The sequence below is a fragment of the Hyla sarda genome, chromosome 8 (assembly GCF_029499605.1).
Source record: "Hyla sarda isolate aHylSar1 chromosome 8, aHylSar1.hap1, whole genome shotgun sequence".
In the NCBI taxonomy this organism is placed as follows: domain Eukaryota; kingdom Metazoa; phylum Chordata; class Amphibia; order Anura; family Hylidae; genus Hyla; species Hyla sarda.
Window position 1 is genome coordinate 151,951,730 of NC_079196.1, and position 25,949 is coordinate 151,977,678.

The window sequence follows — 25,949 nt, forward strand, 5'->3', positions numbered from 1 at the left end:
TTTTTATAAGGTGATCAAAAAGTTACATCTAGACTTTTCTGGGCTTGTCTGGGGTGTAAGAGGAGCTACAGCTCTCCCCCGCTAATATCCTGGCATGCTGCGATCACCTATTAACCATTAGATCACCGCTGTCAGCAGTGTCTAAAGGATCTTATATCCATCCTTGGTGGTCTAGTGGGGGGATCAGACTATTTTGGTTGAAAATTATTTCATCTACCAGGACAAGTGGATTTTCTTGAGGGACAAGTAGATTGTGTTCCGCTTTAGTCCCTTGGACAAGTAGTTTTTTTTTAAATTTCCACACCCCTGAAGAATGCCTAAGTCTATTCACCATTGATTTAAAAGGAACACTGAAAATTCAGTTCAATCTGCAGGCATCATGTTATGGAGCAGGAGGAGCTGAGGAGATTAATATAAAGTTTTGAGAGAAAAGTTCCAGGATAACTTGTCATTTACTCATGCAATCTCTACTTATTTTGGGCTTAGTAGTCATGTTGCGGAGAGTAGGACTCCCCACTTGACTACTTAGACCAGAACAAGCAGAGATTTATGTGAATAGAAGACAAGTTATTTTGGAATTTTCCCCATAAAACTCAGTCTGCTCCACTCCTTCTGCTCTATAACATGATGTCTGCCCATTACACTGCATATTCAAAGTGACAGGTTCCCCTTAAACATGTAAGGCTGGGTTCACATATGTCCGGTGTCTGGCTCAGTGAACCAACCAAAACTTGCCGCAACTGATGACAGAACTGCATCAGTTAGCATCAGTTGTTTATAATCCGGCATTCATTAACTGTGTATGCCAGGAAAGGGAATGAAGCAAGATGCGTTCCCCTGTCCGGCGCCCATGCAGTGTGTTCCACAGTCCAACATCCAAATTAAGATGGTGGAAGAAAGTGAACGGTCCCATTCAAATCAATGGGATCATTCAGTCTCCTTACGATGCTTTTTCTATAACGTCCGAGGGAAACGCAGCCGGACGACACACACATACATCAAGGGGGCCTAAATGCAAGGTACTCAATAAGCTTGTGTTTTCAGCTGACATCCCATACCTGCCTCCCATGATGCTTTTCTTCAAGTCTACTAATTAATGTAAGAAGCATGCATGGTGCAACCATCCTTAGGTTGTTCCGTACACACTCAGTACCTCCAGTCTCTAAGGGAAACAGCTGTGTGGATGAACCACAGGGTAGGAGTGTGCAGAGCAGACTGGTGTTCTGAAGTTTTATCATTATACTGAAACCACACACTAGTCTCACAGTAGGAAAAAGAATAGGAAAACACCTAGAATAGGAAAATGTGCTCTTGAAACGCCATTTTCATTAAAAAAAAATATATATATAATTATAATGAAGGAGGCTTGGAATTTTTTTTTAAAAAGGGTTGTCCGGTACAATTTATTATATTTCTATTGTCCCCAGCCTACCTAATAAAAAACACTTTTACTCACTTTCCTCTGCTCCCTTGTAGCTAGGGTTCGGTGCTGGCCGAAGCTATAGATGTGACAGCACCACTTAGCCAATCAATTGCCTCATCGGTGTCCCATCTTGGCCAATGATTGGTGAGCTGCACTGTCAGTTTTCCCGGCTGTAGAAGTTCCCCTACAGCACGGGGAAAAGCAGTTAGAGTTACCGGCTACGGACAGGGCACCACAATACTGGAGCAACGAGGGAGCGGAGGAAGGTGAGTTAGGGTACGTTTAGACGAGCGGATCCACAGTGTATTTTATGCTGCAGATCCGCCGCTGAAGGACCCCTACAGGGTGCCTTTAGATGTGCCTGCTCGGAGCGGCAATATGCCCCTACGAGCAGACACACTGCCGCCATGTGTAAGTTGCCGCGCATGCACGGTGTACTCGTACACATCGCGGCCGCTCCCTGAGCTAGGCTGAGAGCAGCTGCGATGTGTGAGTATACTGCGCATGCACGGGCAGGCACCTGTAAAGGCAGTCCTTCAGCGGCGGATCCGCAGCGTAATACGCGCTGGGGATCTGCTCATCTGCTCATGTGAACGTACCCTTAAAAGGTTTGCTATTTTATTATTCAGCCTGAGGACAATAGGAAAATAATACATTTAAACCTACTAAAACCTCTTTAAGGTAAGAAAAACTCACGGCACACGATGGTCATGCTTCTTCCATTTATTCCCAACAAGAGGTCACTTCACATGTCGGGAGGGGATAGAGAAGAGACGGGACAATGAGCGTTCGTTTCGCGGCCGCTTCTGCCGGTCCCTATGTCACTTCTGCTTCCTCCATACCATAAAACATCACATAATTAGTGCGCCTGTTCAATAGGGTGGTTAACCCTTACTTCTACCAGACAGGTGCACATAGATTGACTGCAACAGCCTATTCATATTATGTGTTATCATTATTACCAAAAAGAACCAAGGATGGAATAGAACTTAGACAGTCTGCATGCAACCAGAGGTTAAACAATATATGATTTGAAACTACAGAAATTATCGTTTTTCAGAACATTAATGAATAAACAGTCTATCTTGCCCATAAATGCAGCCTAAAAAGATATACAAAAGATTACATGAATACCCTATATTATATTAAGGTACTAACTGCTCCTTTGTACAATAAGACACAGAAAACACACCTGAACCATTGACAGCTGCATTGCATTGGCGGTTTTGATGGAGACAGGCAGCAGAATCTGAGCAGTCGGTGTAGTCAGTAATGCCTGTGGCTGAGCCACCACTGCAGTTTGAGGTGTTCTTTGAGATGTCACATAAAACTGCTGGATAATATTTTGATGTTCAGGGTTGGCTATAGGAACTTCATGTTTGATGACTAAAGTGTTGTTGGCAATGATACTCTGGCCGCTGGAGGTCACTGTGGGTTGTCCTATCAATTGACCACTCAGAACAGTTTGGGTAGAATTCTGGCAGTCAGACATGTTTTCTTCTTTAATCTTTGCATTGAAATGCTTCTGATCCACGTTTACTAGGACATTAGAGCACGGTTGTTGCTGGCCACGCTTTTCCACCTCGAGTTGCATTTTCAGGACTTCCACAAGCTTCTGCTCCTGTTCTAATTTCCGTTTGAGCTCTTCAATCTGCTTTTCTTTTTCTTGAAGCTTGCGGTCCTTCTCCGCAGCATCTAAGTCCATGTTTGTAGTGGTTACAATGGTTGACCCCATGCTATCCTCATTTATGTTGACCTTCATAGGTGAGGTGTTCATAAACTGGGAAGGAGACACCATGGTCATAATCTCTGCAAAAGTGTCTGTCATGGTAGTGTCTTCAGTACTGAAGTTGGATTGTTCAGAAGGGGCAGGAGACATGGGTAATGGAGAGTTGATACCATCCAAAGTTTGCTGGCTGTTTCCATTTGAAGTAGAGGTTACTTCTGAAGTGGGAGCACAGTTACTAACAGCAGCAGTGGTAAATGCCATTATAGCCTCATCTGCCACACCACTATTGGGTACCGTTGTGGTGGTAGTGGTGGTTACAATTGTGGCACTGTTTGCACTAACACCATTATTGTTTAGGTCCTGGTATGGCTTCAGACGTTCAATGAGATCTGTTTTTGTCCCAGATACTGGCAAGCCTCTTCGTTTTAATTCCAATTTCAGTTCTGCAACCTACAAATAAAATGTTTGAAAGAAAGAAAGGTAAACCGAAGGAAAGTACTTATTACTCCTTGCATATCTCTAGTAGCTCAAGGTGAAGGTGTCCACTTGCTCAGTATGTACTTATTTTACATATCACTCAGGCTACATTTAATCTTGAGTGATAGGTGATTGTATTATGTATAAATCCGGCTTAATTTAACTATGGCAACCAGAAAAATATACAAAACCAGACTGAACACTTGACTGCCTTCCTAGGATTATACAGGAAGATGTGACAAGTCTGTTAATCATTTTTCCCTCCATGGTTATTAAAATACGGCTTCTAAGAACTTTGCTGTAAGATGTAATCAGGTTTGGGAAGGAATAAGGGATATTAATTTTTTAAACCAGTTTTTAAGTTTTCTGCAAGATCGTAGAAAGCTGTTGAGATGTTGCTGATTTGCAGCACACCTTCTCCCCTATTTGCTGTGCCGTGGCTGATATTCCGTGTAGAGCGCACATAGTGGGGAATAGGAGAAAGGAGGGCACTGATAGCCAACAGCATTTTTTACGATCTTGCTGAAAACTTTGGAGGCACATACTGGGAAAAAGGAGAGAAGGGGGGCACTGATAGCCAGCTGAGTTTTCTACTATCTTACCAAAAAGCAGAGATGTCAGTGCCCTTCTACCTCCTCCTCCCCGCTTTGTGCCTCCAAAGTTTTCGGCAAGATTGTAAAAAATACCGCTGGCTGTCAGTGACCTCTTCCTTTCTCTTCCCCACTATGTGCACTCTAAACTTTTCTGCGAGATGGAAGATCAGCTAGGGCGCGGCACAGAAAATAGGAGAGAGAAGGTGTGCCGCAGTTCAGCAACATCTCAGAATTTTCTTTGATCTTGCAGAAAACTTTAGAACACCGGCATTTGTGGATTTGCGGAATGTCTTCAGCTGTCAGAATTAATCTAACATAAATGAGCATTAGGCTGGCCTTACAAATTAAATAGCAGTCAGCTATATCCATTAAATAGCTTGGCTGAGTAAACTGCTGCCAGCCACCTCTGGTGGCAGCTAATCTACCCTGAGAATCGAGTATGTTCAAATACTATCCTAAGTGAATAAAAATGTGCACATTAAACATAAACACAAAATGCAATGTGGACTCAGCCTCAACCAAACAAGCATCTTTAGTTGACATCTTTCCTGAATACCCCAAAAATACATCTCTGACAGTGTTTTTACCCTGAAGTGACAAGTAACTGGGCACGTTAAAATACAAAATACTGATTCTGTCTTCCTCTATACACAATACAGTTATCTGATGTGCATGGTCAGCTCAGACAAATAACTGGCTAAAAGGTTGCTTTCTCCCTCCCCTGCTTTACTGTCTACACTACTTTTTTTTTAAGTATTATATATTCTGTTTATACTTTTTATATGCTTCTGCATTACCTTCATATCATCCAGATTAAAAGGTAGCGGTCCTGCCTTTTTGAATGTGATGCTGTTTTGCTTGTTGGTAGTGTTTTGGGCCGATGAAGTGCTGGTAGTCACATTGCTAGTTATGGAGTTTCCATTGTTTGGTTTGTCATTTAAAGTCCTAAAGAAGGAAGAACAAAACATCAATTGCTGTGAAATTACATTTATCACATTCACTTTTAAACTGTTTCAAAGGTGATTTTGATGAAATGCTTGAATGCTGTAGTACAAAAATTTGAAAATATTGTCCTGGAGACTGCACAGTACCTTGCACATTAATTGTGCTGCTGTGGAGTCCAATCCTTAAAGGAAATGTATCCTCAGTTTCACCTGCACTTACCTGTCAGTACAGACAGGTAGTGCAGGTGACACTGATGACCATACTTCCCTGATCCCGTTCCGTACTCCAGTTCCCTGGCTATCTTCTTCAGTATCTTCCGTTCCAGAGCTTCCCAACATCACCGCTCCCGCTTATCTGCTGGGTCCTAGCAAACAGCAGTAGTGATGTCACTAAGTCCGCCCATGCTCCAAGTTGGCCCCGGAATGTAAGATACCGAAGAAGATAGCTGGAGAACAGAGCACAGAATGGGAATCAGGTAAATATTGTTGTCATCGGTGTCACCAGCACTACCTGTCTGTATCAACAGGTTAGAGCAGGTGAAACTGATGACAGATATCTTTTGAAGTTGCAGCGTCAAGTTCTATACAGCCCCAGCCTCATATTTAAATGAAAAACCTATTAAGCTTATTTAAAAAACAGAAAACAAACAAACAAAAAAAAACAGTTTATTCCTGTCTCCCTAAATAAGGAATAATCTGTCCCCTATATAGAAAGATGTCTGTAATAATGTATATAGGAATAGTCTACATCTAGTTAGAATGTGACAGTGTAGTGTTTATTCTCATCCAGGATCCAACAAAAACAGCCCTAAAGCTAAACGAAGATGAAAAATAACTGGCCAACAGAATAAGAAATGCATTGGTAGGGGCCGAAGACTAGAAGTTAATATTAAAACATTCAATGATCCAGAAAATCTCATAATCCTTGGTGTCTCCGCATACTGGATTATCAAAATTCCCCATCTTAATGTCAACTTTCTGCATAAGTGCAGTACGTATAAATGTAAGTGAAATATTGAGAAAATGCCAAAGGGATCTTATTTTAGTAAGTTAAGATTAAAGAGGCTGGCCAAAGGTATCTGCGTGAAGGGGTTCTCCAGTGCTACAACATACTTGAGCGGTGCTGGTAGGATTGTCTGGTAGTTGTAGTGCTGCTGTTGCTGGCTCAGAATCTGGAGCTGAAGAAAGAGCTGCTGTTGTTGCAGGAGACGGGCATAATTGGAATCCATCTCCGGTTCCAACTTTTCCCCTTTGTGGTCTGGTGGAATATACTGGTGATATTTTAGCTTTTTTACCCGTGGCTTGGGCTCCTTTGACTTCTTACTGCGTGGCTTGTCATTTGCATTCTTTGGTTGACTTTGCTGTTTGGAAAGCCAAGCGACATGTTACCATTACAGATCATACAGCACATACAGTATACCTCACACAGTAGCAGTACTTCCTGCACCATTTATCCAGAGAAATCACCAGTCCCTTGGAATTAGTGACCAGTGACCATTCCTTTCATATGAACTATTGATAGAATGAATCCAAAACATGCCTGGAATGCAAATATTTATTTACCTTACTGCAAGGGCTCATGTATAAACCAAAGAACAAAGAGATACAGCATGTCATAGATACCATAATACTTTTTGCTTTTACTTAATTAATTTAAAAGTCCAGATACAAACACAACATTGTCTCAAGGCAGGAAAACAAGGACTTAACATGTTTCGTTGCAACCCACTTAATCATGTGCCACGAAACACATCAAGTTCTAAATTTGTATCTGGACTTTTAAATTAATTGAATAAAGGCAAGAAGTTTTCAGGTACCCATGAATGCTGGCTCTCCTTTTCTTCAATCATCTGGAGCTGCTGCATGTGTGGATGATCTGCATATTCCTTGAAATCCTCTCCTCTCTCTCAGCCAGCCAGGGGGACACTGCTGCGACCGGCGATTGGCTAAACGAACAGTCACTTGCACTCGTCAAGGAAGGTGGCAGCCAAAGCGTGCCATGGACAGGCAAGTAAACAGGGCATGTACAGAAGATTGCGGTGGTCCCAGCAGTCCGACTCCCACGCAATCAGACACTTATTCTCTATCCTGTGGATAGAATCCCCCTTTAATGGTCACACATGCTCACCATCACCTGAATCCTCTTGTACAAGGGATTTTCTCCTCTTGTACAAGCTAAACAATAAACAACAATGCACTAAAAGCAGCTTATAAGAAGGGAATCAATATAGCACCAGGGGGTGCCACAACAAGCCTTTAACAGCAATATCTAGACACAGAAGTTTTTTATTTTAATATTATTCCAATTGAAAACTTGTATTTTTTTGTGATTGCGGAGCGAAAATAAATATTTTCTCTTAGGATAAACATTTTATATAGTAATGCAGATCCTATGCCTCCTGCCACTACCATTCAACTCTGCTAAACTCTATTCAATACATTCATACGGAACAATAAATCTGGCATTTTCACCTTAGTTATTGTTTTATTCTATATAAATATTGCTACTTCCTGTGAAACAAAAAACTGCAGGCTTTTCTATTCTCTCCATTCAAGGCTAACAAATATTAGCGCTGGAGAAAGCTGCAGTGTCAACTGATGCCGTCCTTCAAGCACTAAGCCACAGACAATGAGCATGAGTCTTTTTATATGTGTGGCTTAAGAACCCCATGAAGGACGCTAACTTACATTTTGGTTAAATATTACAAAAGCAACAACATAACTACTTTGCTTTCAGAGCAGTGCCATGGTAACATGTTCTGCTCTTTCTCTGTTCGGTCATATTTTCAGAAGACAAATGTATAGTGTTCCTTAAAGCTGAGAAATGGTCAAGGTAGAGTCTAATGTTTTGAGATAACAAACCATTAAAAGGTGTATTCCTTGTACACTATGCTGCATTCCTGGATCTTTCCATAACTTCCACAGACTTCTATAGCATAAGTGGTGCTATGAACGGGTGCAATAGGACCCTTGTTCTACCTATCAGATATTCATGACATATCCTGTGTATATGCAATTATTACCTGGAGCACCCCTTTTTAGAGGACATTACACCTAAAAATCAATCTGGGCATATAACCCCAGAAAACATGTATTTTGCTATACATTCTACAAGCCTCTGAAAAAAGCCCTGCAGTAATCTCACAGAGATATAAGAAACTATCCTTTTCCCTCCCTACACCTTCAGATGGAATCCATTCCATTCAGGATCCCTACATCTTCAGCAGGGATCCACCACACCCAGGATTCCTACACCTTCAGCTGGGTATCTATCCCATAATGGTTCCCTATATCTTCAACTGACTTTCCTTCCATTTTTAGCTGGGGACATTTTACAGCATGGCTAGATTGTACTGCAGAGTACTTCCTAGCTAGATATCAACCCCTAAAACTTATCCATGCTTCTGAAATGTGTTGTTTCACATGTACTACTACTGTAGGGGATGAAGAAAATAAAAAAAAAATACTTCCTGTATGCAAGAGGAGAGAGGAATCTTGCCTGTCACACTTCTTATAGGTATAATGAACCAGCGCAGCTTTCTCCCTGTCACAGTCATCATACCATCATTAGGCATGCATGGATTGATACTATGGATTGCCACCACCCTCTTCAATGTACTTCTTGGCATTTTATGACTGTGTCCCAGATGTATTATATAACATGGCACCATTTTATGAGATATATACATTGACCTTACCTTAACCAGTGTTGGCCCAGGCTTCAAGATTGTAGTTGGTACAGGGGATCGTGTAGGGGGTTCAACGGCAGGAACAGGCTTGAAAAAGTCTGGCAGAGGTGAACTTACTGCTTGGCACTGAAAGGAAAACTTTTAGTTATAAACCTGATGTCCGAAATGTGGTAAATCAACTTATACAGGCATTCATTTTGGAATCTCTTCAAGATTTCTCCTTTGCATAAGGAAAACAAATCTAGCCCTAATAGAAATAAGTAAAATGTTCTATTCTATACAATCTGCATGTAGTTGACATGAATGTGTTTTGCACGTATGGCAACTGTAGATCACACTGTAAACAACCCCACCTGCAGTCTAGATTTGTGGCAAGCTAATAAGACCATACTGTAGCCTTGTACAAACGGAACTGACATTACTCATATGCAAGAATTACTAAATGTTCCTCTTTGTGTAGAAAGGTCTTCCCACTCGATTTTTATAATACATACTGTAAGTAACTAAGCCAAAGACATGAAGACAAGACACAGATGAAAAGCACATGCAAGACATTTTCTTTACATAATCATTGTACTTCATCATGATGCAAGTGACACATGGGTTACATTATGGTTTTAGATGCTAATCATTAACAATAATTATAATAAATTAACAAACATAAAACATCAGTAATGTCCTAGAATTAGTCATGTGTGTAATTTCTTAAAAACTAATTTGCATCCACCATCTGTATACAGATATATAAATAGTTAATGCACTTTGCATGTTAGGTTTATACTGTATATACTAAAGTGACAAGGAGCCGAATCTAAGCTATCTTAAGAAGAGCCCAAAGACCAGGATCTTTGTTCTTATAATGACATTGTAACATGTGAGGATGAGGGGATTACCTATGAATGAACAAATTTGGTTAAAGTGTACCTGTCATTAGTATTTGTAATATACATTGGTTAAAATGTGTGTGTGTTGACAAGCAGGGCTCTGCGCACTGAGGACAAGCGGGGCTCTGCACACTGAGGACAAGCGGGGCTCTGAGCACTGAGGACAAGCGGGGCTCTGCGCACTGAGGACAAGCGGGGCTCTGCGCACTGAGGACAAGCGGGGCTCTGCGCACTGAGGACAAGCGGGGCTCTGCGCACTGAGGACAAGCAGGGCTCTGCACACTGAGGACAAGCAGGGCTCTGCACACTGAGGACAAGCGGGGCTCTGCACACTGAGGACAAGCGGGGCTCTGCACACTGAGGACAAGCGGGGCTCTGCACACTGAGGACAAGCGGGGCTCTGCACACTGAGGACAAGCGGGGCTCTGCACACTGAGGACAAGCGGGGCTCTGCACACTGAGGCTCTGCACACTGAGGACAAGCGGGGCTCTGCACACTGAGGACAAGCGGGGCTCTGCACACTGAGGACAAGCAGGGCTCTGCACACTGAGGACAAGCAGGGCTCTGCACACTGAGGACAAGCAGGGCTCTGCACACTGAGGACAAGCAGGGCTCTGTACACTGAGGACAAGAATGGCTCTGGGCACTGAGGACAAGCAGGGCTCTGTACACTGAGGACAAGCAGGGCTCTGTACACTGAGGACAAGCAGGGCTCTGTACACTGAGGACAAGCAGGGCTCTGTACACTAAAGACAAGCAGGGCTCTGTACACTGAGGACAAGCAGGGCTCTGTACACTGAGGACAAGCAGGGCTCTGTACACTGAGGACAAGCAGGGCTCTGTACACTGAGGACAAGCAGGGCTCTGTACACTGAGGACAAGCAGGGCTCTGTACACTGAGGACAAGCAGGGCTCTGTACACTGAGGACAAGCAGGGCTCTGTACACTGAGGACAATCAGGGCTCTGTACACTGAGGACAAGCAGGGCTCTGTACACTGAGGACAAGCAGGGCTCTGTACACTGAGGACAAGCAGGGCTCTGTACAATGTGGACAAGCAGGGCTCTGTACACTGAGGACAGGCAGGGCTCTGTACACTGAGGACATGCAGGGCTCTGTACACTGAGGACAGGCAGGGCTCTGTGCACTGAGGCTCTATGACATGCTCCCGATCCACACATCAGGATAATTGACAAGCCAGGAGCCTGCACAGAGCCCTACTTGTCCAGCCCTCATTTCCTGTATTTGGACTCCTCAAAGAGATACCCAGGCAATAGCTGCAGGGGCAGCATTTTTCACTTCAAAATATATATACATTTTTTAACCAATATATATTACAATTTTACAAATAATGGTATTATCTACAATATATAAAAGATTTTTGCTAAGGACAGCTACACTTTAAACTTATTATAATAACAATTTATGGGGAAAATGATTCTAATTAGTTCTCCTCCAGAACTACTTAAAGGGGTATTCCAGGAAAAAACTTTTTTTTATATATCAACTGGCTCCAGAAAGTTAAACAGATTTGTAAATTACTTCTATTAAAAAATCTTAATCCTTTCAATAATTATCAGCTGCTGAAGTGAAGTTGTTCTTTTCTGTCTGGCAACAGTGCTATCTCTGCTTGTCTCGGGAACTGCACAGAGTAGAAGAGGTTTTCTATGGGGATTTGCTTCTACTCTGGACAGTTCCCGAGACACGTGTCAGCAGAGAGCACTTAGACAGAAAAGGACAACTCAACTTCAGCAGCTCATAAGTACTGAAAGGATTAAGATTTTTTAATAGAAGTAATTTACAAATCTGTTTAACTTTCTGGAACCAGTTGATATATATATATATATATATATATATATAAAAAAAAAAAAAAGTTTTTTCCTGGATAACCCCTTTAAAGAGGAGACTGCCCTATTGGTGTAGGGCGTCTTATTGTCTCAAGGAGACGAATTACCCCATCAGACTCATGCTGAAGGCCTCTCTCCCAGCCAGCCAGCACCCTGCTCTGTACAGATGAGGTGCAGCAACATCTGTTTACAGACCGGTATTTGTTTTTTTTTGATTTGACTCATAGGGGGAGATTTATCAAAACCTGTGCAGAGGTAAAGTTGACCACTTGCCCGAACCAAACAATCAGATTGCTTCTTTAATTTTATATAAAGGCTTCTGAAAATTAAAAGAAGCGATCTGATTGGTTGCTATGGGCAACTGGTCAACTTTTTTCTGCACAGGTTTTGATAAATCTCCCCCATAACCCTTAGTCATATTTCAAGTCTCCCTAAGGAGTCAAGCAATGACTTAACGGTATGCTACCTCCAATAGGTAGCACCAGAGAACAAGCTTTTTTCATTCTGAACAGTGCTACTTTGCATACATTTAATAAAATATTTATATTTTTAAATAGATACTAGACCTGTTTTAAAACCAGTGTGAAAACCCCAGCTCACAAAATTAACTATCTATATATATAAAACTCAACGTGTGTGTGTGTGTGTGTATGTATATATGTATGTGTATGTATGTATGTATGTATGTTCCACAAAAACTTTCAAAAGGCTAAAAGATATTAACATGAAACTTGGCATACATGTTACTTATATGTCAACAACAAACATAGGATAGGTAATTTAACCCTTACTCACCCCAATTTGCCAGGGGCCGGGTTTATGTTTAAAGTCCCATACAAGTCAATGGGAAATATATGTTACTGCATAACTTCAAAACGGCTGGAGATATTTCGATAATACTTGGTCACATGTTACTTATATATCCACTAAAAAAATGGAAAGTTAATTTAACCCTTCACTACCCCATTTGTGAGGGTCTGGGTTTTTGTTTAAAGTCCCATGCAAATCAATGGGAAATGTATGTTCCCACATAACTTCTGTACGGCTGGAGATATTTCAATAACTGGTACACATATTATGGGTCGGGATAGGAGGACGGGATAGGAGGACCGGGATAGGAGGACCGGGATAGGAGGACCGGGATAGGAGGACCGGGATAGGAGGACCGGGATAGGAGGACCGGGATAGGAGGACCGGGATAGGAGGACCGAGATAGGAGGACGGGATAGGAGGACGGGATAGGAGGACGGGATAGGAGGACGGGATAGGAGGTCGAGATAGGAGGTCGGGATAGGAGGTCGGGATAGGAGGTCGGGATAGGAGGTCGGGATAGGAGGTCGGGATAGGAGGTCGGGATAGGAGGTCGGGATAAGAGGTCGGGATAAGAGGTCGGGATAAGAGGTCGGGATAAGAGGTCGGGATAAGAGGTCGGGATAAGAGGTCGGGATAGGAGGACGGGATAGGAGGACGGGATAGGAGGACGGGATAGGAGGACGGGATAGGAGGACGGGATAGGCGGTCGGGATATGATGACGGGATAGGAGGTCGGGATATGACAACAATATATGAGGACGGAATATGAAGTCAAAAGCTTCCTCCTTTGTTTATTTTTTCTCCCCAACAAGGATTAGGAAGGAAAAACCGGGCAACGCCGGGTACTCAGCTAGTTAAAAATACAAAAATTTGAAGTTAAAGGCTGGGAAAATTGCAATTGCGCCTTTAAAAGGAACCTTGTACATGAAGTCTGATTTACCAGCATCATGTTATAAAGCAGCAGGGGCTGACTAGATTTATATGTGTCTTTGTGGGAAAAGATTCAGTATTACTCATATCATATGTCAATGAATATCTCTGATCTTTCCATGCCTAGGAGTCTAGTGGTTGATCCGATTACTGAGTGACATTGTCCTTTGGACTCCTAAGAATAAAAAGAGCAGTGATCTTAATTAATAAGGGACCTATTACATGGGGTTATTATTTGCCATACAGGCAAATCTTGCCCAGTGTAATAGTGCTAGTGATCAACTGATGAATGAGCAAATGCTGTTTCGTCGGCTGATTGGGCCACTTTGATCTGCCAAAAAATACATTACATAACAAACACAAAAATAGTATTAATCAAAAAGAAAAACAATACAAACAATAAAACAGAAGAGGACACACACAAACACAAGTTCAGGAATAAAACTAGGCACGATAATGTGTAGAGTGTCGGTAATTAACACTGAATCCTTGTATGTTTCTGCAGTAATCCTTGTTACACTAAAAAGGACTCTGGCTTAGGGTTGTCAGCACAGCATTTAAAGCGTGAAAGATCTTTCTTGGAAGCACTAGGGGGTCTAAATTCTGTAGGGACAAGCTCTCCTGCCGGACTGGCTGAGGGCCACTTTCTTTGTCGAAGGAAAGTTTTAATCTCTGCCAGACGTTGCAGAACTGAAGGGAGGTCCCGTCCGGCACGTGTGCTGCGGTGAGCTACATTCCTAGGTATCCATTTTTATACTGACAGAGGGATAATCATGGGAGCAACCCCAAATATATCCTTATTCCAAAGTAGAAACGAGCACATGTAATTTCCTGTGTCAGTGTGACTTCCATTAGTCTAAACATACCCTTTCTTAAACTGCTCACTACATAAAAAGCAGGAAAAAAATCTAAAATTTCAAGGGAGTCATTGTCAGTATCATGCAATAAGCAGGGTAAGCTTAGTCATAACGTGGCAACCAATCTAAACGTTGCATTTGAGGTTTATTAATTATACTGTACAGTGTAAACTGGCTGCACATTGTAACAAATCAATAAGCTTTGAAAACAGAACTAGATTAGGACTGGCGTACAGCCTGTATATGTAAACACTTGAATGTTTTAGAAAGCTGCTTAACTCTTCATTATACATAAGATCAACATCTAACTCCTTTCTGTATGTTTCAAAACCTTTAATAAATGTATGCACTGCTATGTTTAGCAAACCACAAATATAGAATTCTGCAGTGACAACATAGCCATGTACAATATATGTACAGCACTACATGGTTATTATAATAATAGTTACCTGTTCTAGTTTACCGTTTGTAACGCCTTTATAGCAGAAACCCAATAATGTTATTTATCCTTACCACAACTGCATTTTATTTTACTGGTTTTATGGACTTTGTTTTATGTACCAAATACAGAGAAAAAACATTACAGCCGCCCATTTCCGCAAATCCTGTTAATCTGGAATTCTTGTAAACTGAACATTGCACAACAAATGTTTTCAGTGTTGGAAATGGACAAGGGAGGTCTGGCCATGTACTGTACTAGTAGATGTCACTTCCCTGGATAATGAAGGCATCTGCGCTATAGAGGAGACAGTCTGTACAAACAATGGGGCAGTTTTAATAATACCATCCTGAATTTCATATAAAAGTACAAATGACAAGCAGAAACTGTATTCAACGTATTTATTGGTGTACTATGTGATGATTTTGATATTTTTTGCTGGACATATTAGACACTTTTCCTTACACTTTCACTTTGTTTGCTTACTTTCTACCAATACGTTGGCACATCATTAAAAACCTTGCTTATTTTATGACCCCACTTACCTATGCCCCCGTTTTGGGGATAACACAATACATTTGCAATAATTTGAGACCTCAGGTAAGTCCACCTCAAATTCAGAACTATTTGGCTACACCTTAGCACTCCCCACAGAAAACACATGAATGTTCAGCTGTGCTAACTGTTCATGTGTATAGAGAGGTCAGGAGAGATAACCGTCGGCTAAATGAACATAACTGTTGTGAATAAGGTATCTTTGTGCAAATCCGTTCAGTTAGAGAATCTCAAACATCTGAAATTGTTGGTTCAGGACAGACAAGCCTCACTTTTTTCCAACCTCTGGGTCCCTTACCCTTTCTGAGAATAAAGGGTCTACGGCGTAGCATCAGCACCACACAACCTTTACAGTCTCTGCCTGCACAGGGGTACTCGACCACTCACTGTTCTAGGGAATTGCAGCATAGCTTCAGTTAAGTAAATGGGGCTATGTGCTAGTCCTTGCACAACTGGGTGTCTGGAAGTGCTGCTGTGCAAGGGGAAACAGTGGAGAAACTGCAGATCTCCAACCTCTTCATTGTCAAGGGGGTTCTAGAGGTTGAGCAATATGCCATCACGAATCAGATTTTATTACTTAAAGGGTATGTCGGGACTGACTATCTAATCCTCATAAGTACATAGGTATGATATTAATACATAACACACTTTTGTTAAGAGTCTTCATGCAGGTTATCTCAAAATCCATTGATATTTCATGTTAATTTATTTATAATTCACAAACTGGTTGTGCGTGATATGTGAGGTCAGGGCATTTATGAGCGAGGTAAGAGACCGTAGTGAATTGTACTTGACTTAAATGAGATAGTTTATTTTTACAGAAATTCCAAGAGAGACATTCCTCATGACTGACACATTGAAGCATAACAAGCATGTGGCTAATTAATCCCTTGGAGAACATTACAATGTATTAATTCTAAAGACAGAAAAACAGTAAGGCCAGCTGAAGGCTCCCTTGCTGAATGTCTTATCCACAAATGATGCTGTGTGTATTTACTTTTCTAATTAAAGTGTGATTGGAGCAATTACCAGGACTTAATATCACAGGCAGATGGCAATGCTTCATATGGAAAAGAGAAAAGTAAGATGGAGCACTCACCATTCTGTCCAAATCTACTTTATTTTGTATAAAACTTTACATGAAGACACAGCGGAGAGACATTACAGATGGGAATCATGGCCATACAACAATTTCTCACCAGCAGGTGCTTCGTCTGGCCTCTACAGTGTCCATCTTTCTGTTCTCATTTGGATGTGAAATTTTCATATTTCTACTGTTTCTAAAAAGTTGAGCACCCAATTTCTGATCCTCTGACCATTTGCCTATGAACCGCAGACCCATGCTTTATGTGCTCTGGAGTGCAGTGCCCGAGAGTGTGACGGCTGCGGTCTTCTCTTTATGAACTGTCTATGTTAATACAGGTGTTGGTAGAATCAATTCTCCTCAGCCTCTTCATACTAATGACTGGAGCTTCTCTCTTTCATCCTTATCCCCTCTAATTAGGTCATAAACGGAGTTTAGTGAATCTACACTAACATTTGCTGAGCCCATATCTAATGAAATGGCTGTCTATCTAGTATTGTAAAAGTAGTTCCGCTTTCAAAGTGTTCTGATACCCTGGAATGGTTTGCAATGAGACTCTGGACTGTTTCATTCCAGATTTCTCCAGGGAGTCCGTGGACTTGGAAAGCGGAAAAACTTTAACAAGACTAAATTAATCGGCTGATTCGTTAGTTTCAGAATAAGTGAATCCTGTAGATTCACTTAACTCTATTAATAAAGCAAAGGACTATACGGTAAGGCAGCACTATAACTATCAGAAAACAGGAGTACAGTATATCCTTTTCCTTTATTCACTTTTTCTTGCTTCTATAGTGCCAACATACCCACAGCACTGTACAATGTCAACACGGACATCAGCCGCTGTCTCCAGTGGGGTTCACAATGTAATTTTCCTATTTAGGGCCAATTTTGTAGGAAAACAAAATACCCTGAAGAAACCTTCAGGGAGATTATACTGACTTTATGTAGTTATTCATTTAAATGGGTATTCTGTTTTTGGAAATATTATTCTAAAGAAGTGGAGCGTATTCAAAACAACTAAATAAACCTGATTTTATCCCCCTGTAGCTGCTTTTCAAATGATTTGTGGCCCTTGCTGCGCCCCACTCCTTATTTTCTCCTGTGATGCCTCTGAAGGTAATGCCCACTTAGGATGAATATGCATTACGGAAGGGGATACACCAGGAGAATATGTTATTTAAGAGAGCCCTCAGTCTATTACAATAATATTTTGTAACTCCTGAATACAGAAGGCTGTCATATTATCTACAATAGCTACAAGTGTTATTTTCGAATAATTTAACTTAGGTTTTAAATTCAGAGAGTACACACATTACATACATGTTGGTTTACAGCTTCAATGTGATTTACAATTTTGGGGGTACGAAAGAAGCTTAAAAATCATGACATGGCAGAATATAGTAAATAAAGGAAAAACAGGGAACGCGCCCTTAGTGAAGTACAATAGAGCAATATAATAATGAAAAACGGTGTGAATCTCACTCACCCTGTGATGTTGCGCTCAGAGCACAACACCTATTCTCGCATGTAAAATGGGTCTTTGGATCCTGCAGCTAGCAATCCCTCCGAACGCTCACTGGAGTCATCGGTAGTAGTAGTGCAAATAGTTTTTAAAAAAAGGGGGGAATTTTTCTTGCAGCGCTGGATCCAGACGGTTGTAAAGAGACAAGGCTCTTAAAGGATATAATCAAATAGCATTTATCAAAAGCACGTCAATGCATTTCTGGCCCGGAGTGGGCCCCTGTCCTGAGGAAGGGAAGGGCCCACTCCGGGCTTGCAGCTTGCCTCCCTCCTCCCATTGTATGTGTGCTCAGTCACACTGGAGGGTATCTGGGAGGAAGTTGTGAGTCAACCGAATGCTGCCGTAATTGCCCACTGGCCCCTGTTTTGCTTATCAAGCACAGGTAGGATTAGCGTTAGGTCTCGCACCAATTTGAGAAACCTTGGCGTTGGTGTGCGGGCTCTGGTGTGTCCTTCATATAAGGATACACTGGCGAATGTCTCAATTTTAACATCAGTGTTGAGGGATAGCCAATGTCATTGTATACATCTACCACAGTAGTGCACCCATATTTCTGTATTGTATTCTAATTGTTACACATCCACACCGTTTATCTGGTGTAGGATTCTATTGTGGCACTTGTAGTCCGCTGCAGGCATCCTCCATTGTATGCATTTTTATGCTGGGGATCGCCCTTAGCAACGGACTACAAGGGCAGGATCTGCTCCCCCAGTATAAATGCACAACCGCATTTGGGGTTGAGCACCTCCAGGCACTTGAGACCACGTTTTTTTGTTGTTTGTTTAAATTTTATATTTGGAGGTGTGTAAACTCCAAAATTAATGCGCCTTGAATATCTACAAGGCAGCATTAAGGTAGCACCTGTGAGGCCAGGCACCCATATTAGCCAACTCAGGTGGGGCTTGCAGCTTGCCTCCCTCCTCCCATTGTATGTGTGCTCAGTCACGCTGGAGGGTATCTGGGAGGAAGTTGTGAGTCAACCGAATGCTGCCGTAATTGCCCACTGGCCCCTGTTTAGCTTATCAAGCACAGGTAGGATTAGCGTTCGGTCTCGCACCAATTTGAGAAACCTTGGCGTTGGTGTGCGGGCTCTGGTGTGTCCTTCATATAAGGATATACTGGCGAATGTCTCAATTTTAACATCAGTGTTGAGGGATAGCCAATGTCATTGTATACATCTACCACAGTAGTGCACCCATATTCCTGTACTGTCATATTATCTACACTAGCTACAAGTGTTATTTTCTAATAATTTAACTTAGGTTTTAAATTCAGAGAGTACACACATTACATACATGTTGGTTTACAGCTTCAATGTGATTTACAATTTTGGGGGTACGAAAGAAGCTTAAAAATCATGACATGGCAGAATATAGTAAATAAAGGAAAAACAGGGAACGCGCCCTTAGTGAAGTACAATAGAGCAATATAATAATGAAAAACGGTGTGAATCTCACTCACCCTGTGATGTTGCGCTCAGAGCACAACACCTTTTCTCGCATGTAAAATGGGTCTTTGGATCCTGCAGCTAGCAATCCCTCCGAACGCTCACTGGAGTCATCGGTAGTAGTAGTGCAAATAGTTTTAAAAAAAAGCGGGGAATTTTTCTTGCAGCGCTGGATCCAGACGGTTGTAAAGAGACAAGGCTCTTAAAGGATATAATCAAATAGCATTTATCAAAAGCACGTCAATGCATTTCTGGCCCGGAGTGGGCCCCTGTCCTGAGGAAGGGAAGGGCCCACTCCGGGCCAGAAACGCGTTGACGTGCTTTTAATAAATGCTATTTGATTATATCCTTTAAGAGCCTTGTCTTTTTACAACAGTCTGGATCCAGCGCTGCAAGAAAAATTCCCCCCCTTTTTTTTACCTATGTGCATGACATGGGAGAAGTCATCATACCTAAGCCTCTGACATCCGAAATGTTTAACAGCAAATTACCCCTCTACTTGAAGCAATAAATTGTACACAGGGCCAAGCTAAATGTGTATGTGATGAGTGCAATAACCAGGAACAAAGCGATTTTACATTATTTTTTAATCTCTCCCTCTCTCTCTCTCTCTCTCTCTCATATAGACATTCAGAGGGGCATATACATTTTTCAGTGCTGGGGTCCTAGGTTCAACGCTAACCTAGGGCAACCTCGGCATTATGTTTGCAGATAAACAAGAGTAGACAAGGTATACTGACAGATCAATTGGTTTCAATGTAATTCGCTCTTATGTGTAAATAAGATAGGAAAATTGGACAGTAAGCTGTACTGGGGACAAGGACTTGAGTGATGACAATGTTCATACAACAATCTTACAATACTATGGAATATATTGGAGAGAAGCTCAGATAGGAAGAACACCACGGCACTGGGTATATGTTGCAAATAATAGGTTTTCTTTATTGCGGCATAGCAGGTAACAGAGGTATCAGGCCAGAAGGCGTTGTGGTCTGATACCTCTGTTACCTGCTATGCTGCAATAAAGAAAACCTTACAGGGAGGTACTACATGTTCTGTACTCTTTACCTGTGCCACGGTTATCTGCTCCTTTGGACACCAGGTGAGGGCGGCTCCATGTTACTTTTTTAGGACACTGTGTGTACTGTACAAGACCTGAAGAGGCTCCTGTCCTCTGCACAGAAAGCGATTTACAGCTCCCAGCAATTTTTTTATGTAAGGATTTGCTTTATCTGTATTAGTTATCTACCGTACTTATTAATGTTTAATCCTCACTTTTTCCTATTTTGGATGACATTTTGGTGGCTTCAGAACCACTTACCAGGTTTCCATAGAGTTATGATCTCAAAATACAATGGTTTAAACATACAATGGTCGTCCTGGAACCAATTAATATTGTAACTTGAGGGACCACTGTATATGAAAACATTTATACTGCTCTTTTTATTTACCAGTTTATCCACTAGGAGGCCTCAATGGTGGTACTCTTTTAATGGAGTTCAGGATGGCCACATTGCTCTGTACTATTTGTAATTGGAGTGTTTATTTGTGTGATATATATATATGTGTGTGTGTGAGTGTGTGTTTAGCCATGATACATGTATTGTTTACCTGGTAGTGCATGTTTGCTATTGTATGCACATAACTTATTATGACATTTTTTTCCTGTGTTCTCTAATAAAGATTTGTTTTCTATATTTTGTAGGGACTGCACTTTTTTTCATCACTGCTTTTTCTTAGTTATTATGTTCCATGTTTCAAAGTGGACCTGTCAGCTGCAAAAACATTTTAGACAATGTTGATAATAACCTTATATGTATAGAAAAGGCAAGGGTGTGGGATGTACTCAATCTGGTAAACGACCGAGAACTACTAGTCAGGGTAAAATCTCCTTACTACCCAAATAAGACAAAAATGAAAAAAGTTATTAGAGGTGACTGGTTCTCAAGGTCTTAAGTAGAGAGTAATGGCGTAAGTATATTGCATGTAATTGTGAATGTATTGGATAACTGGTTCTGAGTATTGGGAGAGTATTAATGATGTAGTGTAGATGTGTTTTAGCAAATTGAAAAGTGGTGGATGCAGTAAAAGTATGTGTGAGTGTAATTATGGCTATGATTGTGGTTGTAACTATTATAGAGAAAAAAGGAAAAAATGGAAAGAAAAAAAGGAAGAGGAAAAGAAAGGGAAAAAAAATATATATAGTAGGAAGAAGGAAAAAGAGAGATACTTGGATGGTATTAAAGGGGTTCTCCGGTGCTTAAACATCTTATCCCCTATCCAAAGGATAGGGGATAAGATGCTTGATCGCGGGAATCCCGCCGCTGGGGACCCCCGGGATCATGCACACGGTACCATGTTTGTAATCAGTCCCCGGAGTGTGTTCGCTCCGGGTCTGATTACGGACGACTACAGGGTGGGCGGCGTGTGACGTCACGCTCCGCAATGCAAGCCTACGGGAGGGGGCGTGATAGCTATCACGCCCCCTCCCGTAGGCATGCATTGAGGGGCGGAGCGTGACGTCGCACAGGGGGCGCAGGCGTGACGTCACACGCCGCCCGCCCTGTAGTCGCCCGTAATCAGATACGGAGCGAACACACTCCGGGGACTGATTACAAACAGGGTGCCGTGTGCATGATCCCGGGGGTCCCCAGCGGCGGGACTCCCGCGATCAAGCATCTTATCCCCTATCCTTTGGATAGGGGATAAGATGTTTAAGCACCGGAGAACCCCTTTAATACCATCCAAGTATCTCTCTTTTTCCTTCTTCCTACTATATATATTTTTTTTCCCTTTCTTTTCCTCTTCCTTTTTTTCTTTCCATTTTTTCCTTTCTTCTCTATAATAGTTACAACCACAATCATAGCCATAATTACACTCACACATACTTTTACTGCATCCACCACTTTTCAATTTGCTAAAACACATCTACACTACATCATTAATACTCTCCCAATACTCAGAACCAGTTATCCAATACATTCACAATTACATGCAATATACTTACGCCATTACTCTCTACTTAAGACCTTGAGAACCAGTCACCTCTAATAACTTTTTCCCCCCTTATATGCATATTTGTAATTTACATTGGTTAAAAAATGTGTATATTTTTGTGTAAAAAAAATGCTGTCCCTGCAGCTATAGCCTATGTGTCTCTACGTGGAGGCAAAATACCAGGCTCCTGCCTTGTCAATCATACTGCTGTGTGAGCTGGGAGCATCTCATAGAGCCTCAGTGCACAGAGCCCTGCTTGTCCTCAGTGTGCAGAGCCCTGCTTGTCCTCAGTGTACAGAGCCCTGCTTGTCCTCAGTGTACAGAGCCCTGCTTGTCCTCAGTGTACAGAGCCCTGCTTGTCCTCAGTGTACGGAGCCCTGCTTGTCCTCAGTGTAGAGCCCTGCTTGTCCTCAGTGTAGAGCCCTGCTTGTCCTCAGTGTACAGAGCCCTGCTTGTCCTCTCATTGCACAGAGCCATGCTTGTCCTCTCATTGCACAGAGCCCTGCTTGTCCTCTCATTGCACAGAGCCCTGCTTGTCCTCTCATTGCACAGAGCCCTGCTTGTCCTCACTGCACAGAGCCCTGCTTGTCCTCACTGCACAGAGCCCTGCTTGTCCTCACTGCACAGAGCCCTGCTTGTCCTCACTGCACAGAGCCCTGCTTGTCCTCACTGCACAGAGCCCTGCTTGTCCTCACTGCACAGAGCCCTGCTTGTCCTCACTGCACAGAGCCCTGCTTGTCCTCACTGCACAGAGCCCTGCTTGTCCTCACTGCACAGAGCCCTGCTTGTCCTCACTGCACAGAGCCCTGCTTGTCCTCACTGCACAGAGCCCTGCTTGTCCTCAGTGTACAGAGCCCTGCTTGTCCTCACTGCACAGAGCCCTGCTTGTCCTCACTGCACAGAGCCCTGCTTGTCCTCACTGCACAGAGCCCTGCTTGTCCTCAGTGTACAGAGCCCTGCTTGTCCTCAGTGTACAGAGCCCTGATTGTCCTCAGTGTACAGAGCCCTGATTGTCCTCAGTGTACAGAGCCCTGATTGTCCTCAGTTTACAGAGCCCTGATTGTCCTCAGTTTACAGAGCCCTGATTGTCCTCAGTGTACAGAGCCCTGCTTATCCTCAGTGTACAGAGCCCTGCTTGTCCTCAATGCACAGAGCCCTGCTTGTCTTCAGTATACAGAGCCCTGCTTGTTCTCAGTGTACAGAGCCCTGCTTGTCCTCAGTGTACAGAGCCCTGCTTGTCCTCAGTGCACAGAACCCTGCTTGTCTTCAGTGCACAGAGCCGTGCTTGCCCTCAGTGTACAAAGCCCTGTTTGTCCTATTGATTAGCAGTGCGCATACTTCCTTGTTGTATAAGTAATTTGCATTATGATACAGGTACATGCATAATTTATAACCTGTCCTACTTAAGTGTAACATTGGTTTTCAGAAGATGACAGGGAATCCCATGACCTATCACGCACATCTGGTAAGAGGCACAAGCTGACACTTAGCAGATGGTATAACCGAGCAGCTCTTATACGTCTTCACTTCTGGAGGAAATAAAAGGGCTCAATCTTTCCAGGGAAAAATCTTGGTCAATTGTTTATGAAGTTATGAATGGTAAGCTTCCTCTTACAATCAATGCTCCTTTCTGGAACTCTTTGTGCATCCTTATAAGTATTGGTATTCGGTTGTGTATACTTATTAATGTGCCTGGAGTTCTTCTTGCACTCAGTGTCTGTAATATCGGAACATTAACAGCTATGCACTTATATCATTCTAGCTGGAAACCCAGAAGGCTCTGCAAGCTTAGAGTAGCCATCAAGGAGACAGGAGAATCTGCTTTTTGTAATTGCGGTTTATATATAGGATAAATATATTACAGTTGATGCTGGACTACTCAGCATTACACACGTCAGCAGTCCCTTGAAGCTCTGCTAAACTTGCTGAAATTGCTCAATGGTTCTTGAAATGTGTATAAGTTACAGATTTTTTTGACCAAAACTGAAGCTTCATCAGGTAGATTTCTTCCATTCCAAGAAGTTGTGTAAAAAGTGTAACCCACACAATACAAATGTAAACACCAGCTATTGAAGACAATACACAAGATGTGAAATGTACTCATGAGGCCTATTGTGAGGTTACTAGAAGAGACTAATAACTAATACAGTGAATGCATTCCTTTTACATTTTGAAGAGCAGCAAACTGATTTTTAAGTGTTACTGTTGTTAAAAACAATGTTTGACATGACGATCAGACATGTAAAAAGTTGTTGATCGCTGCGATAGGGAACTAATAGCCAGAGAAGCAGGCAGCATTGCGCTTCACTTCCCGGGCGGCCGAGCGATCCGTATATTTCTCCGAATAGACCTCTATGCAGTGAAATGTAAGGATCTCTTGGCCGGCCATGTCAAAAATAGTTTTTTAATGACAGTAACATTTTAGCTATTGAGTGACAGCTGCAGTACAAAGCAATGCATTGAGTTGTATGCAATATTGTAGACTGGTGTATGAATTGTATTAATCTGTAGTGTTTTCAAAAAGTTGCAGTGTAGCCCTAGCCTTAAAAATGTAACATGTATTAAGATGACTGAAGCCGACACTTATATGCATGTTCAAGGCAACATCATTTGTATGTTGTTTTTATTGAGTAAGCTGGGTAAGTGGCTGCCAAACCCCTATGGAGATACTTATCTCAGAGCAAATAAAAGAATCAGACAGTACAAATCCAACCTGTCTGTTCTATTTTCCCTTAACTGCAGCCTTTGTATAATGGTTTGGAAGCCTCACAAACAGAAGAACCCTGGCCATCTCTGTGTCCAAAACAGCCAAATGCAATGGTGTAACTTCAATAAACACTAGTTCTACCGATAGCGATCCACCTGATTTCCCCATAGGTAAGCAATCCTGGAATGGCCACAATGGTATGTATATTCCATGAGAATGGATGATTAATAGGCAGCCAGATACCTTTGGTAGTGGGTAAACCCACATAAGGATCGGGCACTAAGATTCAACATGCCCAATCCTCCCCAACATTCTCCACATGGGGAGATTTACATTACATTACATTGTCAGCCAATCCCACTGAAATGGGGGCCTAATGTGCTCTAATGTGTATGGGGGCCTCAACAGGGCACCTCAAAAGGAACATTGAAGAAAAACAGATACAAAGTGTTATGTCTAAGACAGAGCCTGGGGAGATTCAAAGAAAACCAAAAAACAGACATCCTGGACTGCCCCATTCAGGCCCTACACTATGTATAACACAATGTAGTTTGACTATTATGACATCATGGGGCAAAACTGATTGTGATGCAGCGGTGTCTCCTCCACTCTGCTCACCGAATGGCTGTTCTGTTCGGGGGAACAGAGAGGGAAGAAGCGGACACAAAAATACAGATGCGCTAACTTTTTTATTGTTGTTTTGAAGGGGCATTATTTTTTTTATTCTTTACTATGGCACTGTAGCGTGCGCACGCTGTGGGTGGAGGAGGGGTGGAGGCAGGCGTGTCCAGGTTTTCAGGGAAGGGTTTGGGGCGTGTATTAGGGGCATACAGTAGTAGACATGGGCAGGACACTGAGCAGTGGAGTGCATGCAAGGGATGATGGGACTTGTAGTAATTCGGTAGAGACAAAGCAGGAAGAAGAGGAGAATACAGTAATGACACTGAGGATCTCCAATGGCCACTGCAAACTAGCAATCGTGTTGGAAGGGACATTCAGGCAAAAGTTCACT

At 42.3% G+C, this 25,949-nt stretch overlaps 1 protein-coding gene across 5 annotated transcripts in view; it reads right to left on the reverse strand.

Annotated features, from left to right (window-relative positions):
- Positions 1-25,949, reverse strand: part of MRTFB (myocardin related transcription factor B) — a 389,460-nt gene that overhangs the window by 30,895 nt on the left and 332,616 nt on the right. For all 5 annotated transcript variants that reach the window (XM_056536177.1, XM_056536178.1, XM_056536176.1 and 2 more), the window contains 4 exons: positions 8,865-8,981; positions 6,280-6,527; positions 5,020-5,167; positions 2,616-3,602 (listed from right to left, as the gene is read on the reverse strand). In XM_056536177.1, coding sequence (XP_056392152.1) covers positions 2,616-3,602; positions 5,020-5,167; positions 6,280-6,527; positions 8,865-8,981 — 1,500 coding nt within the window. The remainder of the gene's footprint in view (positions 1-2,615; positions 3,603-5,019; positions 5,168-6,279; positions 6,528-8,864; positions 8,982-25,949) is intronic.